Source organism: Onychostoma macrolepis, chromosome 21 (assembly GCF_012432095.1).
Source record: "Onychostoma macrolepis isolate SWU-2019 chromosome 21, ASM1243209v1, whole genome shotgun sequence".
NCBI lineage: Eukaryota > Metazoa > Chordata > Actinopteri > Cypriniformes > Cyprinidae > Onychostoma > Onychostoma macrolepis.
The window spans coordinates 22,222,019-22,241,923 of NC_081175.1; the positions used below are offsets into that span (position 1 = coordinate 22,222,019).

Consider the following 19,905-nt stretch of genomic DNA (forward strand, 5'->3'; position numbering starts at 1 on the left):
GAAAACAAATTCCTGTGTAAACATACCTGGTAATAAAGCTCATTCTGATTCTGATTCTGATTTTTTTAAAAGGCCTCTAACACTAGCTTGCTCTATTCTTTTGCTATTCTATCGGTTTTCATTTTATTTATTATATAATTGAAAAAAAAAACTTGCTACGTGTAGGCTACTGCATTAAGCTAACTGAGACGTGTTATAGCACTAGCATATCATTGCTCTTTTGTTGATTTTGATTGCTTCCATTGTCCTCATTTGTAAGTCGCTTTGTATAAAAGCATCTGCTAAATGACTAAATGTAAATGTAAGTACAAACTCACCAAAGTCTTGGCTACAAATTAAATAAATAAAATAATTAATAAAAACTGATACACAACACAACAGTCTTGGGTCTAGTTCCTCAAGCCTTTTGGGTGGATGGAGCTGCAACAATAAAATGTCACAATATAAAAACAACAAACAAATCCATTACTATTTAATACATATTATTTTTATAGGCCTATTTTATATTTATATAATACATATTCTTGTATATTTAATAATAAACAATGCATTATAATAAATATAAATTTAGTGTGTTTTACCTGGCCGGTTGGCTCGGATGTGTTGTTGGAATGGATCATTGACCGGCTCTGACTTTCCTCAATTAGCGTAAACTTGTTCAGACTGTAAAATCAGGGCAAAAATCGCGTAGTGTATTCCAGGCTTAAGTTGCGCCCCATCTAAACGTTTTTGAATGCAGAAATGAATGCCCCCACTTAGACACATAACTAACAGTCAATGATAAATGAATTACAGACCGCTAGTGTTTTCTTTTTGAGACTGCACACTTTTGTTAACACCAGCTGTTTGGATAAACTGGCGGTAATTCTTCGGTCTTCCGTCGCCACCTCACCCCAGGCCTTTGTATTTATTTGAGTAATTTATGAAAAACTATATTACACCAAAATTCCTTTTGGGCTCATTCTGAAGGCACAAATTCAATGCAGAGGATCCATTAGCAAGCAAACTAAATCTGTCTCAGTGATGAACAAACTCATCTACATCTTGGATGGCCTGAGTGTGAGTAAAGTTCCAGCTAATTTTCATTTTTGGTTGAACTATTCCTTTGATATTTGATCATTATGTCTAATTACATATTTTTTTTTACATTATTGAGTCCCCCCCACCCACACCCCCACACTCCCACACTGATGCTAGCAGCCAACTATGCCAGGGGTCATGAAGGTTAAACATGTGTCCACCAACACATACAGTATGTACTTGTCATGTAAGTTGTCACCACCAACACATTAGCATTTATCACTTTTTAGGGTTAATTACTTTAGATGTTCAATATCAGCTCAGGCTTGCTGTCCTTGTAGATGTATTATATATTCTATATCCGTGTTTGGTTTTTTAAGGGGACCGATAACAATAACCCAGGAGGAGTTATTGTTTAGGGTTATGTGACCATGCCACGGAACAATCTCCACATTTATCCACAATATCACTAAATCTGTATAAATGTAGTGGAGTTTTCTGAGCTTATAAGAATCATAGAAATTATGTTATGTTATTTTCAGTAAACTTTCTCTCAGCTTTTTGGAGCACAAAACAGCATTGCATTCTTTTGAGGTAATGCCAAGTTAATACAGAAAACAGGACAGCTTGTTTTGATCATCATATATTTTGTTTATTGCATGAATCTTAGAATCATATTCACTGCTAGAATGGCTACATGATTTCTAGTTGATTTGGTAGTGCTCAGTTCTTCTGGACACTTGGGAAGCTGGCAAAGACGGTAGTCCAGTAGTAAACCAAACGCGTTCTCAACATCTGCTTCACACTGTCTCTGTTCATCTTGTTGTTGATATTCAGGTACTTATGGCCACTGCTGGCAAACTCGGGCCAGGTTACAGGAACACTGGACGTTCCTTTGTTAGGGTCACTGTGAGGAAGAAAGAAAGACAGACAATGAGGGAAGTTAGAAATGACATATAGGGTTATTATAGTTAACTAAAACTAAAAAATAAGTGTTGCTTGAAATAAAATGAATGTGAAAGGAATAGTTCACCCTTTGTTTCTTTATCTGAACAGATTTGGAGAAATTTAGCATCACATCACTTGCTCATCAATGGATACTTCTGGCCAACATACCAGTCAATAATCTATCTTTTTTTTTTGCTGCTTATTTCTCTCCTCATTCAGACAAGTATTATGGATAGAGGACTCATATTTTAGCCTGAAGCAATGATTTGAAGTTAAAAATGTCTTAATGATGAAATAGTTTTTTACAAACACGCAGCTTTTCTCTTCAGAAGACATTAATTGATGGATTGGAGTCATATGGATTACTTTTGGATACCTGTAATATTTTTTATCAGCCATTTGTACTGTGATGCTAAGTTTCTCCAAATCTGTTCTGATGAAGAAACAAACTCATCTACATCTTGAATGGCCTAGGTGAGTAAATTAAAATTTTTGGCTGAACTATTGCTTTAACTAAAATCATGTACTTTCATGTACTAAAACAACCAAAACTAAAACTGAAATAATAATAAAAACTATATAGTATATATATATTAACATAACTAATAAAGATGACAAAAATACACAACAAAATAACAAAAACATGAACTGAAATTGAAATAAAAACAGAAACAAACTCAAAATATAAAAAAAATAATAAAAGGAATTGCAGAAAAATAGACAGGCGTAGTACCATAGTATTCTAATATATATTTTCATTATTACAGTTGTTCCTACACATTTAAGTCGAATAGGATGAAGTATTATAATATTATAAGTATTTTAATCTTTAAATACCCAGTTTGAGCAAAATTGGTCCAGTAGGAAATCATGTAATTGGCGACGTCACGCTGCCGAGGAAAGTAGCCCAGAGGAGTGGTGAAAGGCTTCCCAAACACATACTGAAGGTCATCAGCGTGATCGGCACCCATCCAGAGTGGGTAGAGAGGTATGCGAGAGGGCTCAGTGAACAGATACGAGTAGGTTCTTCCAGATCTAATGAGGAAAGAAAGGTTGTTTTTAAGGTTTATACTGTTCAGTTTCATTTTAGAGGTCAGTAAATAAGATGAGATCAACTTACTTGGCATGGTCAGAGTGGAGGTACAGGGCCGCTTGGGATGGCACCAGGAAGATGTAGTCCGTCTCCATCTCCACAGCTGTTTTCTTAATGGCGTCATTACTAGGTTTACTACCCCAGTTGACTGTGTACTCCTCATAAGTTGCGATACCAGCCTCTTGTCCTCTAGATTTAGACAGAGCAATCGAGAGAGCCCTGACATCCGCCCTGTTAGAAATCAACAGCAGTTTTGAAATCATGACCATAAAGGCCCCTGTCAGTGCCGTTCAAAACATTTGGGATCGGTATGATGTTTAAAAAATGAATCAATACTTATATTCAGCAAGAATGCATAGCATTGATCAGAAGTGACAGTAAAGACATTTATAGTAACTTTTCTAAAAACAAATGCTGTTCTTTTGAACTTTCTATACTTTTATTCGGCGAGGATGCATTAATTATAATGCTACAAAAGATTTATATTTTTAATAAATGCTGTTCTTCTGAAATTCCTATTCAAAGATTAATGAAAAAAAAAACGTAGCACTGTTTCCACAATAATATTACAAAAAATATTAATTTATTTGATCAAATATATGCAGCCTTGAGTAAAATAGACTTCTTTTAAAAACAACAACAAAAATAGATTTTACTGATGGCAAACTTTGATCGGTAGTATATGTTAAAGATATTTAAAAAAATAGGCAAAAAATTAAGGCCTTCTGAAGAAAAGCAATGCATTTGTGTAGTGCTGTCAATCGATTAAAAAATGTAATCGCGTTAATCACAGTCATGGACTGTGATTAATCATGATTAATCACAAATTTAAAATACTAGGATTTACCTGTAAATGTGTTGAAATAAAGAAATGCATGACAAACTAGTTTAAGGAAACAGAACTTTTCACACTTCCGCCAGGTATGAGACATAATCCTTATTATTCTTTTATAATTTTTATTATTCTTTTGTTTTTATTCAGCCATTACCAGCCTTTATACTGGCAATAAAACGTTTACCAAGCCACATCGCTTCAATCCCAGTATACATTTACCAAACTATTATCAAAAGTATTTCTAAATAAATACAACAAAACATTTTCTTGCGACCTTACGTGAAGTATTATGACAAAATGCATTATGAAGAAGAATTGGACCTGTTCTGCAGGTGCATTAAAGAGCTAATATTAGCATCATGCTTCATAAGACAATTTATGAGATTAATAGTACACTTTTACTCAGAACTCACTTCAAACCACCATCGAGTGTTTGTAATAACTTCCTTTTGCGATCACATGTGGATTTTGGTCGTTTACTGTTGTTAAAATATGCTATTTATAGCCTTTTATATCGCTGCACAAATTAGCATTTCAGATGTACACATTCAACTCAAGAAAATCACATACAAATATCCTATCGTAATCGTGTGTTTATTATCTTATATAATCTATATTTCTGTTGTCATGTTTATTTCTGCTGTGTAAAAGCCTTAACATGTATGCTCTGCTGAAACTCACGTTGTTTGTGATGTTACAACCATGTCTCCATTCTTAAGTCGCCAGGGATACATTCCAAGTATAATACACATTAATAAAAGGATCTATTTTCATTTTTATTTGTATTTGTATTTTTCATGGAATCTGAGCTCTCTGACCCTCCATAGACCGCAACGCGACAATAATTTTCCCAGGTCCAGAAACGTATAAGGACATTGGCTCAACTTTTTGCGAAGCTACGAGAATACTTTGTGTGTGCAAAGAAAACAAAAATAACAATTTATTTAATAATTCTTCTCCCTCGACTTGCGTCTTCCGCAATTTTGGAGAGTACCCAAGAACGTAATCTACGTACTCAATGTTGTTTATGCTTTGGGCAAAGCATGCATATGTGTTGTGATACTCTCCAAAATGGCAGAAGACAGTAACTCCCGGGAGAAAAATTTTAGTTTTCTTCGCGCACAAAAAGTTGAGCCACTGATGTCACATGGACTGTTTTACCGATGTCCTTACTACGTTTCTGGATCTGGGAATATTACAGTTGCGTTGCTGTCTACGGGAGGGTCCGAGAGATCTCAGATTCCATCAAAATTAACTGAATTTGAGTTCTGAAGATGAACAAAGGTCTTACGGGTTTGGAACAACATGAGGGTGAGTAATTAATGACAGAATTTTCATTTTGGGGTGAACTAACCCTTTAAGCATATGGTATATTTAAAAAAATACTGAGTAAATGTATTGTGGCCAGAAAAAAACTGTCTGTATAGGCCTTCTTAAACTTTTCATGTAAATAGTACACTAGCATATAGATGCTTCAATGCTAGCAGACATAAACAAAAGCCCTAAAAGCCTCTTTCTGATTTTATGGGGTCTTTAAAAGTTCAGTTGACTCTTTAATGTAGCACACTTACACAGAGGTGGACACCAGTGCGTTGTTGATAGATGGGATGTCAAGGGTGGCAAAGATATGGCCGTCCATGTCATTGACTCCAATAATGTAATCAATGTCAGCAGCATTCCTGAAAAGGGTTTCAGGCTCGGCGGGGAGGAAGTCTCCATCAATGACCGGGGACAGAGCCAGATTTTGTACAATGGGTTCTGGAAAAGATGGTCAGATTTGATATTTCAACTTTGCATTGCATTTACTGTGGTTTCGAGCCAGAGTTATTATAGCTAAAACTAAAGCAATAAAATGAGTTTCATTACTTGAAATAAAATAAATGTTAGCTGAAATAAAATAACGTGAGTGGACGTTTAGCCATATTAAAAGGATAGTTCACCCAAAAATGAAAATTGTATCATCGTTTACTCCTCTTCAGTGAGTAAATTAATTTTCATTTTGGTTGAACTATTGCTTTAAAAACATCTAAAGGGCTAAAACTGCACAAGCAGTCACTCTTAAATTTTCTTACGAGAAGCAGATGTACTGAGTTTCACATTCCCAGCAAGAGTTACAGCCTTTGGATCTGTCCTCTTCAGACAAGCCACCATCCCGCTATCAGTAGGACATCCTACCTTTTTTGCGACCTAAATGTGCACAAAAAAACAATTAACCCATGTAGTTTTAAAGAAATAATTGTATGAATTCTAGACGTAAACCAAGTTGTGATATCTATACATTAATTATTAACTAACAAAAAACATTGAAATGTCAGTCTGTATGTGAAACAGAACAGATGACTTCACTAAGTAAACACTAGCAAGTGTACACTAAAGTATTATGCAAAAGAGTAAAAAAATGAGAGTAAACAATTTCCATAGGATTTTGCGACCACTTTATATCAAATGCTAGTACACTCTTAGAAAATAAAAAAGGTTCTTTGGGGTTTTATATAGAACCCTAGGGTTCTTTACTCAACTCCAAAGAACCCTTTATGCCAAGGGTCTATATAAAGAGAAAGAATCCTTTTCGGCACAAAAGGGTTCTTTGGGCTGAACCATGCTTTATGTATGTTTACACATTAGGCTATTTAAAATGATTATACTACATTATATGTGTTTTTCTTTCAATTTTACTTTGACACGCCTTTATTCTGAAGAAAATAAACTTAAAATTTACATCTGCACTGAATCAACCTAATTTATACCAACAAACTGATCAGGTATAAATACATGTGTAGCAGTGTATAGCAATCTGGATAGTTTTATCCATTTATTAAAAGGTACACGCTAGTCCTCTATTTAATCAGCACACTAACATGATTGCAGGTTCTTTAGTTATCATGTGATGTAAGATGCCGTGCAGCTCTTTTATTGACGAGCAACATACTCATATCGAGCTCATATCAGTGTTTCATTTAGATTCTAAAAGGCTATTCTTGTAACTCGTCCCTCCAAACAGACGCATAAAATGATCTTTGACATAAACGGCAAACAACTTGAACGTCTATATATGCGCTGATCAGTTTTGTCCCGTCTGCACAGCGCCGCATTTCAGTCACTAAAAGCGCGCGAGCGCCGCTGTTTAAACTTCAACGGTTCACGGTGGACTGACTGCGCTCAGCGCTCGGGAGAACGACGATTACATTGGTAAGTGAGAAAATTAATTCATTTTAGCTCATTTTAATTACTTTTATATAAACCCTGGTCATTTTTAGTTAGCATAACGTTACACTTTTCCTTCAAGAAGCTAAAAGAAGAAAGGTGGTTTATCGCGTTGTCCAGGCCAGCGCAATTCTCCGCCGGGAGGTATGTCATTTTTAACATGAATCCCTAAAGTATCTTGATAAAACTGTTGTGAATTGATCAATAATGCTGGCGAGAGTTCATGTTATAGCCTAACGTAATACTGTTTTTCCCTGTAGAGTGTATTGGACCTATATGTATAGAGCTTGGGAACCTACATCACGCTGCGTCGGATTCCGCCATGATTTAGGTCAGGCTCAGGAGCATACAGCATAAACAAATGCAAATCACCACAGAAAAAGCCAACCGTTTTACATTAATATTTTTTAAAAAACATCTTAAATAGGCTTAGAATAAAACGGACTAATATGTAAATCTCTTTAAATAAAAATAATCGCTCTGTTGTTTGTCCGAGAGGCTGCAAATATTCATTACTAATCAGTCTCCTTCACTACAGTGGTACTGAGGCTAACTGCTAAAACACTTACGACAATTGACCATGGTTTTACTATAGTAAATGTGTAGCGACCGTGTTTTTGGTGTATGTATTACCATTCGTATAACCACAATCTTAAATACCATGGATAAACTGTGGTTAGAGTAGCAAAACCATGGCTAATTTTGTAAGGGGAGAATATAGCTAGATCTCAAACAGTGGATCATTGTTATATCGTCATATTGCCCCATAAAACTGCTTAATGTGAAGAGTTAAGCCCTTATAGAGGTAACAGAATTTAGGCTGCTTTGAAACGATGTGTATTGTGGATGCTATGCAAATAAATACATTGACTTAACCGAACCAAGTTGAAGATTCCTACTAGGATGCCGAACAACGATGCAAGCGATCAAATGAATGAATAAACGAAACTTAATCTGTACAAAAAGTGGCCGGGTATTAAGGAGCTGCCGCAAATAACATTTCCATACATGATTTCTTTCTATTTGTGGTGTGAGGGCTTACACCAGGGGTCTTCAACTAAAACGGCTCGAGGTCCAGTAATGAACCCTCCCCACCAGCCGAGGTCCGAACAATTATATATTAAAAAAACAATCGATGGTTTTTGCCAGGCCAGGGTATCTGCAGGATATTTAAACTTAAATTCAAGACTTTTAAAGACCTTTTTTTTTAAGACCTGCACAAAAAAATAAAAATAAATAAAAAATTAAATGACTGTAAAAAGTAAGATTTACTGTTCAGATGCAGGTTTTCACAAAAACAATCAAGTATTATATTAATTAAATAACATAAATATATTTTACTGCCTTAATTGTTTACATTTTATAACCCATCTTCTTGTTGATCCACCAGTTCACATTTACAACTCTGCGTGCTTGCTTAAAAACGGATTGATTTTCACATTGGCCTTTGACAACAGCAGACTGTACGGGCTGATTGAAAATGGAAAATCATTCTCTTCCAGCAGGTGGCGCTTTGGGAATGGTACACAAAGCCCAAGAGACAGACTCCACAAAGCAGCAAAGCTAATTTTTTGAAACGTGCAGCGCTCATATTTATTCAAAGAATAGCGCAATTCTTGTCTTTCAGTCCCCACATTTAACACCTCCTGAAATCATAATTAAGACTTTCTTGTAACATTTAAGATTTTTAAGGACCCATCAACTTTCCTAATTTTTGAAAATGCCATTGCTTTTCACCCACTGAAAGTTTCATCTGTCTGTGCGCAGCAGGCAGCTCACTGCTTTCATCACTGCACGCACGACCGCACCCAAACGGCTCTAGAGCTGACCTTGATCTGCTAGATATAAATTTTATGTACTAGAAATTAGCATTTGGTATTTATTTCATTATGTCAAAAGCCTTCACGGATTCAGACAGGAGTCCGCTACCGTAAGACTACAAAAGCTGCGCCAGTTGAAATAGAAGCTAGATATGTAGGTCCGGGTCCAGATGGGACGGCTTCTGGGTCCGGACCCGGACTGCAGTCCGCCTGTTAGTGACCTATGGCTTACAGTTTAATGCAAATCACTGTATCTATAATATATTAAATCTACAGAGATGAATTATAAAGCCACATTTTATTTTAGATGTTTACCATACCGAGTTTCAGTTTAGTTTTCATCTGAGTTCCGTAGTGAATGTAGACCAGTGGCGGCTGCTGGTCTTTCAAAGAGGGGAAGCTCATTTTCGGCCTATATCATAAAAATTGTCCATTTATTTATACGTAAATTCGTATACGTAGGCGTCTTTTCCAGTGACGCTAGCCTAGCCTATGAATGAACAAACAATCTAAAAAAAAAAAGATATTAAACTCGACGGAGGAAATGTGGGAATTAGGTTAAACTGAAACAAGGAAGGTGGTGTAAGCCTATAATAGGGTTGTCACAATACCATAAAAATGTCTTACGATACTATACCAGCTTAATTTATAATTAAATTCTACAAAATGAATAAAAATTTAATAAATAAATAGATGTAAGTGAAAACAGACAATATTATTCTCTGAATACTTAATTAATGTGAATGAATGACTGGCTATTGTTATCCATGAAATGATCTAAACAAAACTCATCTTAGCACTGCACAGAAGCTGCATGAAGTGACATTTAGATGCGGCATTTATTCATTTAGACTGTATTTATAATTGCATAAATAATGTTATGAGATTAATGTTTTAAATACTAAATTCTGAATATAGAAATATGTTGGAAAATAATGTAATATGCCTACTTTTAGACGGGAAACGTAAAAACAGCCAGCAGGTGGCAGAAGTTCGTGATTGAATCACTGAGTCATTCAAATGATTCTTTCAAAATGGCTGAATCCTTCAGGAGCGAATCAAATGACTGTTTTTATGAATGGCTCAGTGAATCAGTGATTCTCCCAAATCAACGCGGATTTGGATTCGAACAAATGAAACAAACACAGCACTCTTGCTCGTGTCGTATTGCCGAACTGTCAGGAGCATTTTTTGCTCGCATATCTTGAAATTTCCGAGTTAGCAGCATGTATATTAAAACATAACATTATAAATGAATTAAAAAAAATATATAATGATTGATAAGAACCAAGTGCAAAGCCGCTATGGGACTGAGCTCGAATAGCTTCAGCGTCAGCAACTTTTTATAGTACAAAATCGCTGTCAATCAAAAGGAGATGCAGTCTTTCGACAGACCCTCCAATCATCACGCAGAAGCCCGGAGTCCAGGCCAGCCCACTCCTCCATTCACCCCAGAGACGCTGAGCATCCGGGGGCGGGACATAATCGCAGCATTTATCCAATGACCGTCTAGTTACGATGTGCTGAAAAAAACTGTTCAAAGCAGCGCCATTGAAGTCAATGGACGCTCGGCTTCAACGGAGAAATACACTGAAGCTACGGGAATGTATGAGAAGGAAATCGAGTCAGCCGACCTGCTATATGTAGCTGATTCTGAACGAACTCGTCTTCGAGATGAACGAGTTCTAACGCATTTTTAGTCAATAAAATGTTAACACAATAGTACATATTTGACCATTAATTTTTTGACATTATAGGGGAAGCCGAGTTTCTCTTGCAGTCTTAAAGAAATCCCCACTGATGTAGAAATATTTAATGTTTATGATTCAACTTAGATTGCGTTGGAATGATCAATTGCCATAGCCTCATCATCAATGTCTGCAGGTAAAACCTCTGCTTTTTCGGCATTGTAACGCGGAGAAAGCACGTTTTTCACACCGGCCGTGCAAAGGGATATGACAATTGATGATACAGTAAGCCTTAACCACTGCAACGCGATCTCAAGTAGAATAATATAAACATTAAATAATATAAAACATCTACATTCACTACCACTCATTCTCCGCTGTAGCTCCCGTGACCTAAATTCCCAGAATGCATTGCCGCTGTGTAGTGATGGGTCGTTCTTGAACGATTCGTTCATTTTGAACGAATCTTTAATGTGACTCGGGAAGAACGAGTCGTCTCATGGAGTGATTCTTTCAGTCGCGCATGCGCAACATCCTATAGGTTCTGTACTGGAATTAGTTCACCTGTTTCGAGTCTTCGGGTTTGAGTCGTTCCTTCTTTTGTCACGTGACCACTTGCCAGATCAGTAAAATACTATAAAGTAAAACTGTATTTTTTGTATGTTGGATCATATTTAAGAATTATCATAAAATTATCAAAATATGTGTAATAAGCATTTTCCTAGAAATGAACAGACCATTTTTATTTCTGTCACTATGTTTTTGTTACTGTTTCTTGAGGATCTGTGTTATTTTATAAATAAATAAAACCCTGTTATAAATAAAATATTGATTTGTCCTTTCACTGTCTTTGTCTATCAATAAACATATAATATAACTATAAAATAAAAAAATCCAAGCCTAAAATTACAAAGCACTTATAGTTTGTTCATTTTTACTCCAATTTTGACTTTGCTGGTATAATTGTTTTTCCTAGGCAGACTTGACATATTGGTCTAATATTTGTATAAGAAGATTGGTCAAAAAGGACACAGTGACATAAAGTGAAAGCAAATAACATTTTGAATATGAATGATTAATGTTAGTTTAAAATATTAAGGTTATGATCTGGCTCTGTGGCTTTAGTATATTTAAATTTTCTTGTATTTTTTTATTTAAATTGTTTTAATTCATTTTGGAATAGTTGTCCTCTTTGCTAAAGCTTTTTCTGGCACAAAAATAACAATTCAAGAGTGTGTACACAGTGTTAATGTCTAAAGTGTCATATGTTACAAAAGTATAGTAAGTAACACTATAGTCTAATCTAAAGGGTTAACTCAAAAGACATAAATACAACAAGGTATTGTATTTTATGAAGATTAGACTCCAAAAAAGTTAGACTCCTGTCGGCTGTATTTAAATGCGCGTCTGGACTTTCCCGCTCTGTGCAGCGCGCAGTGTCACGTGTCAAAATAAACAACACGTGCTGTCAGTGATTTCCGCCTCTAGAGGCCACTCTCGTACTGTATAATGCCAGCGGACCCTTCTCAGCCACTCCAGCAATGGTTGCAAACCGGAAAACTATCGGCATGGATTTTTGCCGATAACCGATAGTTGCGGCAATCAACTATCGGTGCTGATTAATCGGCAAAACCGATTAATCGGTCGACCTCTAATAGTTTGTATTGTTTGTAGTGTGATCAACGTTTGCATAAGTAGTAGATGTGTTAGGGAAGTAGCACGTAAGATTTTAATTATATTTTGCTAAAATGAACGAAATGACTCGAAAAAAGATTTGTTCATTTTGCTGAACGAGACTCAAAGGTCCGAGTCAGTAAAATGATCCGAACTTCCCATCACTACCGCTGTGACGACACATTCCCAGACTCTATAGGAAAAGATGAAACAAGGTTTCAGACAAATCGCCATCAGACTGCCGTTATAAACATGAATTCAAACCAAGAAGAACAAAGAGAGAAGCTGATGGGGATGTTTCCATTTTTTTTCTGTGGATAACTGTGAGTATTTGGTGTTTGCAGTTATAGTATAGTGAAATATAAATGTTTGTTTTGCTGAAGTGATTGTATATTATTCAAAACACACTGTATTTGGTTGTAGATGTTCATCTATCTCAGAGAGCACTGTTAAAGTTATAGCACCACCTTATCAGAGAGCTGAAAAGTGGAAGTCAGAGGAAACATGACCAACCTGCTGCAAAACAATAACACAAAAGGTACATTAATTACATTATTTTTATATACATTATTTTTCCTAACAGTACCGACTGAAACTCATCAATCAGCTAATCTTAAGTTACTGATATCTTTTTTCTATTTTCCACCTTTTATCATGCAAGTTCTTATGATTGATTGATTGATAAATAAATAAATAAATATTTTGCACTGTCAGTGCAGGTCTGGACTCTGGAGTGCAGCATTACTTGTTTGGTCATCTACATTCAGATGAAAACACCACACTTCTCTCTAATTCAAGTAAGTTTTAAGATTTGATTTAATTGTGAGAGATTCCTTTCTTTTTCCTGTTGTACTGTACTCTCCATAGGTCTAATAAATGTTTCTCTGACTTGTATCCCCATCTTAGGATGTCAAGCCTACTCATCGCAAAGAGAGTTAACATCAGAATGGATGTGTCACTGACCAATAACACAGAGATGCAGTCTACTTTTTGTTCAGTATGGAGCATCCAAAAGACATCACTCAGTTCATTTCAATCAGTACTATTTAGCCCTTCCCAGTGCTGAAATTGTCATGGGTCCTTTGTTTTTATTGTTTAAATGCTTATCTGAATGTAAAATGAATATTTAATGCTTATAAATTAAAAAAAAAAAAAACAATACTGTAGTTCCCTTTGTAGAAACATATGGTTCACCATAATCTTTCATGGGTTACAGAACTGGGGAAAGTTGCAGCATAAAAATAAAATAAAAAAAAGTCAGACTACTTGGTTTATAGGGGAATGTGGAGTAAATATTTGACATTTATTTAAGGTAAAGGGTAATGACCTGGTGGTGAGATGCAAAATAAGAGTGTCATTAATATACTTATTTGATGACAATTTTCACATTCTAATTTTACTTACGCATTTAATTTTTTTAGTTAAGTTAACATTCATTTGTGGTTTCTAGCAATCAACATATATTTGTGACTGACATGTTGGATGGGTAAGTAAGGTGGAGGGGGTTGAAAATAAAATTCTAAAATGGAGAGTGCTATTTTAGACAGGTAAAAATAATTTTTTAAAAAGTACAAATAAATAAAGAAACATGGATTTATGTTAATCCCTGTAACTGTTGCACTATGAATTGCTGTGTTATATATTGCTCGTCATTGTAAATGCTAATAAAAGTGTCTTAAATGATCACACAACTCCTTGATGTGTTATGCTTATAGTTATTTCAGTTTTTCTAGTGATAAAGTAACTATATGAGCTGTTTAAGTTTTAAAATTTAATTAAAATAAAACAAAAATTAAATCCAAAAAATGATTCTATAATGGGAACCCCTAAAGGGTTCTATATAGAACCTTTCTTCCCAGCTACAAAGAACCCTAAAGGGTTCTTTTGATTGAACCCTTAAAAGGGTTCTATATGGAATCTTTTAGGGGTTCCAAATATGTAGCGCCTGATAGAACCTTTTCTTCTAAGAGTGTACTGTACGCAGTGTCTGTTTTTGTACTTGACAATGTGGGACATTCATGAAGGTGATGCTCACCTCCACAGCATACTGTCGTGGATTTCTGTTGACAGCCCAGGGACAGAGAGCAACACCACTCTGTGAGATAGCTCTGCGGATCAGGCCCTTGTTTTTAGGGGAAAGAACCTGTGCAGCACACACACACAGAAATTAGAAACTATATTACCGAGTACGTGCTCACTCTGCAGCCATAAAAACACACAAAGACTTAAAATGTAATACATAAGCATGCAAGTAAAAAAAATAAAATAAAAAATTATGCAGCACCTGGAAGTTGACGCTGGCTCCTCCTGCTGACTCTCCAAAGATGGTGATGTTGTCTGGATTGCCACCAAAATTCCTGATGTTTCTGTGTACCCAGGAGATAGCGGCGTGCTGATCCCACAGGCCATAGTTTCCTGTCGAACAGGACATGCTCGGGTCATCATTTAAATAATACAATCTATCAATCCATATATACATACATGAATACAGCGGGGTCCAAAACTTTGAATGGAGCTTCTATCCAGCTAACAGGGAACATTCTCAGAATTTTAGCTAACATTCTGGCAAGGTTCTCTCAAAGTTGTGAATAAAAAAAAGTTCTTTCATTTCAAAGTTATTTGATCTTTAATCATGTTCACAAAATTTTAGCACAAATCATAAATTATGGATTCTTAAATGTTGAATGGTTTTTAAACTCATTTCAGAATCTTCAGAAAACTTTAAAAAGTAATGTTCTCATGAAGTTTGCAAAATGATGAAATGGAATGCTTCATTAACATTCACGATCAAGATTTTTTTTAAACATTTAAAATAAAAACTGGATGTTTTGGACATTCAGAGAACATTTTTATAATTGAATGGGAAGGTTAGCTTGTGATGGAATTAATATGAAGCAGGAGAAAAACTTTCAGTGCTTTTGTGACGATTTTCTGTAAAATGCAAAAATAGATTGGAGAAAAACTATATTTCAAAGTTTTTGCAAACTTATTGTGTTCCCCTCAGAAATTTAAGCTATATTATCAATCATTTAAATATAATATTTCCTCCCATCTAATTGTTTTTTATTTTTACCATCACCATATTTGCTTTGTTTTACACAGTTTTTTTAATTATTATTTTGCATGTTGGGAGGAAAAATTACTTTGTTTTTTTGCATTTGCATTCCCCTGAGAAACTTTGAGTTCTTTTTGAGCCAACGCAAAGTTTCTCCAGGAAATGTAAAGGTTTTTAAGAGTAATAGTGAATTAAAACTTTTCCCCAGTGTTATGTCTGCTTAGGGGCTGCATATTTTTTCCCTCCTGTGATGCATTCTAATTTTTATTGAAATTAAATGTTTTACACCGTTTCTTACCAGGTGCGTCAGCATTTCCAGTGCTGAGGAATCCCAGGGATCCGACACGATAGTTGAATGTCACCACAATAACATTTCCTCTGTCTGCGATCTCCTGTCCGTCGTACAGGTAGTTGTCCAAGAAGTTTGCACCCTGACCAGCACCAAGCAGGAAGGCACCACCATAGATGAACACCATAACAGGCAGATTGGTAGACACTGCAAAGGAGAAGGTGTCAAGCCACACAGGGTAAATTCAATAAATTTGTAACTAAATTAGGGCTAGTTCACCCATCAAACTCCAAAATTCTCCCATCAAACAACATTGGAGCCAATTGACTTCAACTGTATGAACAAAAAATGTTATTTTTTTGTTCGTCAGAAGTTTGGAATGGCATAAGAGTGAGTAAATAATGACAGGATTGTAATTTGAGTGTACTATCCCTTTAACTTACATTTCGTGTTGTCTTGTGATTTAGAACAAGTTTGCATTACCAGTGTTGCCCTGAGGGACCCAGATGTTCAGGTAGAGACAGTCTTCACTGCCCACAACATCAGTAGCCAGAAGATTGAGCTGCATGCACCTCTTTCTGTAGTCGGTGGCTTTCAGAACACCTGTGCAGGTAAAGTCAGCAGCAGTGCACCGTCAATACACTCCCTTATTTTAGACCCCAGCTGTGCCTGAAAACATTTAAACAGACAGGTGTACTCACCGCCCCAGCCTGGGTGAGGAACGGGCTTCGCTAATCTGCCAGGTGGAGCGGCGAAGGGGATTCCCTTGAACACGTCCATATAGCGGAGGAGTCCAACACTGTAACTCTTTCCCTGTACCATCCCTCCCTCGGTGTACACAGCTCCCAACTGCAATACGTTCACAGTTCATTTTTGGTAGAAATTGCATTACAGCATATTTAGCATTCTAGCCATGTTCTGCAAAATTGCCCTCTCTACTGCTTTTTGCTACTTAACTAAAAATGATGTAGTGTAAAATAAGACCAAGTTAAAATAAATATGAAGGGGGAAAAAAAATGACATTGGAGGAAAAATGATATTTCAATGCTTTTACATTCTCTCACAAAACTGTTGTGCTCATTCACAAAATTTTTACTGTCCATTGGAAACTTTTATATTTGGTCACAAGGAACTCAAAAGTTTTGTGAATTAATGCAAAGTTGTGCAAAATTGTTAGTGAATGCTAACATTTTGCGAGCGGAGGCAGTGTTTCTCAGAATGCTGCAAAATATTTCTATTTCATATTTTCACCCCATTATCATATCTTAGGAGCCCTGTATTAAAAGTATAATACTTCTTAATAACTTCTCTAATACATAAACATAATGAACTGTTAAGCATAATTATATGTTAAGCATTTACTTTACTGTTAAGCATAATATAACAAAGTTACATTAATTATAAAAATATATCTCACAAACAAAAAAACAGAATCTAAAGGCATAAAGAATTACAATTTCCCAGTCAAATTGCCAGCTTTATTTCTGTATTATTTTTAGATAAAAATATGCAATACTTTGAAAAATAGGCAAGAATACGCTTTAGACTTTGGGTACATTACTTTTCAGTGACGGATATTTTACACTGATTCATAATATGTATATTATTGTACTGCATAGGATAAAAAGTCAGATTTTTAAAAAGCACAGATATGAAGCCTTTCCATCCCAAAGTCTTGCATAATTGACTATGAAACTATCAAATGCATCCCCCCGCAAATACACATCCAAGTGGTTATAAAATCAGTTTGAATGAATACATATCATGACTTACAGAAGCTGCATTTGCTGTCCCCAGGATGAGGGCAACAGAGATGAAAACTCCCAGCATCGCCATCATCATCAGTCGCTGCAAGTGTGGCATTGAAGGGAGTTCTGGTGCTTTTATAAACCGGCCAAATCATATCTCTTTTTCAAGGTGCGCCAAAGTCATATCTTTCTAAAGTACACAGTCCCTGTATTAATGTATTAACTGGAAAACATATGTGCAGATGTGTTAAAACTCTCATGGAAAATTTGTGTGGAGTTCATTTTAAGTTTTTTTGTAATCACAAAAACACAAATTTTTCCATTACAAAGAAATATTTATGAAAGGTAAAAACATTTGTGCCATCTTGCTGGATAATTCCACAAAGACTTTGGTTAACCAAAGCAGTTTTGAAGAAATTAAGTCAATTCACCATCTGGCAAAATGACTATTTGTTGGATTCATTTTTGAAAGTCTCTACTTTCTCTACAAAAAAGTCTTAAAGTCTTGACTACAAATAAATGAATAAAATACTTAAATGAAAAAGAAAAAAATGTAATCTCTGAAAGACAGACTTTTCAGGATTGGAGATGGACTAAAAATGAACTCCCAAAACTTACTGCCAGATTCTGGAAGATAAATTCTGTGGTACAAGAGCATGTGATGCTGGTCCTTCAAGAGTCACTCTCAACACGCTCAAAAAAAAAAAAAAAATCAGTCTTCATGTATTTCACAGCACTTCATCATGTTATTCTTATTAAGTAAGATTTTGTTTAGCCAAGCAAAGTCTCTGAAACCTGACACATTGCACTTCTGGAGACTCCGGGTAGGTTGCAGTTTTGGAAAATGGTGGCACTGGAGACTAAATGGTTCCTCACCTAATTCTTCACCTTGATTCTTAATTATTTTGCAGTTAACGTGTCTTTTCTTCTTTTTTTCCTGACCGTGCTGACCCGCCCCCTTCTGGATTGGGGGTGAATATGCATGTATGTATGCATGTATGTATGTATGTATGTATGTACAGTGGAGCAAAAAAGTATTTAGTCAGCCACCAATTGTGCAAGTTCTCCCACTTAAAAAGATGAGAGAGGCCTGTAATTTTCATCATAGGTATACCTCGACTATGAGAGACAAAATTAAAGAAAAAAAAATCCAGAAAATCACATTGTAGGATTTTTAAAGAATTTATTTGCAAATTATGGTGGAAAATAAGTATTTGGTCAATAACAAAATTTCATCTCAATACTTTGTCATATACCCTTTGTTGGCAATGACAGAGGTCAAATGTTTTCTGTAAGTCTTCACAAGGTTTTCACACACTGTTGCTGGTATTTTGGCCCATTCCTCCATGCAGATCTCCTCTAGAGCAGTAATGTTTTGGGGCTGTCGCTGGGCAACACGGACTTTCAACTCCCTCCAAAGATTTTCGATGGGGTTGAGATCTGGAGACTGGCTGGGCCACTCCAGGACCTTGAAATGCTTCTTACGAAGCCACTCCTTCGTTGCCCGGGCGGTGTGTTTGGGATCATTGTCATGCTGAAAGACCCAGCCACGTTTCATCTTCAATGCCCTTGCTGATGGAAGGAGGTTTTCACTCAAAATCTCACGATACATTGCCCCATTCATTCTTTCGTTTACACGGATCAGTCGTCCTGGTCCCTTTGCAGAAAAACAGCCCCAAAGCATGATGTTTCCACCCCCATGCTTCACAGTACAGGTGCTGGTCATATAATTAGAATATCATCAAAAAGTTGATTTATTTCACCAATTCCATTCAAAAAGTGAAACTTGTATATTATATTCATTCATTACACACAGACTGATATATTTAAAATGTTTATTTCTTTTCATTTTGATGATCAGAGCTTAGAGCTCATGAAAGTCAAAAATCAGTATCTCAAAATATTAGAATATTACTTAAGACCAATACAAAGAAAGGATTTTTAGAAATCTTGGCCAACTGAAAAGTATGAAAATGAAAAGTATGAGCATGTACAGCACTCAATACTTAGTTGGGGCTCCTTTTGCCTGAATTACTGCAGCAATGCAGCGTGGCATGGAGTCGATCAGTCTGTGGCACTGCTCAGGTGTTATGAGAGCCCAGGTTGGTCTGATAGTGGCTTTCAGCTCTTCTGCATTGTTGGTGTCTCTCATCTTCCTCTTGACAATACCCCATATATTCTCTATGGGGTTCAGGTCAGGCGAGTTTGAGATTCTGTGCCTCTCCACTCTTCCTTCAGACTCTGGGACCTTGATTTCCAAATGAAATGCAAAATTTACTTTCATCTGAAAAGAGGACTTTGGACCACTAAGCAACAGTCCAGTTCTTTTTCTCCATAGCCCAGGTAAGATGCTTCTGACGTTGTCTCTGGTTCAGAAGTGGCTTGGTAGCCCTTTTCCTGAAGACGTCTGAGCGTGGTGACTCTTGATGCACTGACTCCAGCTTCAGTTCACTCCTTGTGAAGCTCTCACAAGTGTTTGAATCAGCTTTGCTTGACAGTATTCTCAAGCTTGCGGTCATCCCTGTTGCTTC

At 36.1% G+C, this 19,905-nt stretch overlaps 1 protein-coding gene and 1 long non-coding RNA gene across 7 annotated transcripts; one reads left to right on the forward strand and one right to left on the reverse strand.

The window, feature by feature from the left end:
* Positions 1-1,660: 1,660 nt before the first annotated feature.
* On the reverse strand, positions 1,661-18,364 carry LOC131528612 (bile salt-activated lipase-like). The gene is made up of 11 exons (XM_058757898.1): positions 17,400-18,364; positions 16,328-16,475; positions 16,110-16,229; positions 15,636-15,833; positions 14,567-14,697; positions 14,318-14,425; positions 5,969-6,083; positions 5,468-5,654; positions 3,089-3,292; positions 2,806-3,003; positions 1,661-1,927 (listed from the first exon to the last, which is right to left on the reverse strand). The coding sequence occupies exons 1-11, from the start codon at positions 17,487-17,489 to the stop codon at positions 1,744-1,746; spliced, it is 1,683 nt and encodes a 560-aa protein (XP_058613881.1). The 5' UTR covers positions 17,490-18,364; the 3' UTR covers positions 1,661-1,743.
* Positions 6,840-13,957, forward strand: LOC131528622 (uncharacterized). 6 transcript variants are annotated; one of them, XR_009267891.1, is made up of 6 exons: positions 6,840-7,085; positions 7,183-7,244; positions 7,361-7,431; positions 12,706-12,820; positions 12,997-13,079; positions 13,189-13,957. It is a non-coding gene; the product is annotated as an uncharacterized LOC131528622 (long non-coding RNA). The 6 variants fall into 6 exon arrangements; XR_009267892.1 differs by having other exon boundaries at positions 7,186-7,244; XR_009267887.1 differs by having other exon boundaries at positions 7,183-7,431.
* Positions 18,365-19,905: the final 1,541 nt, after the last annotated feature.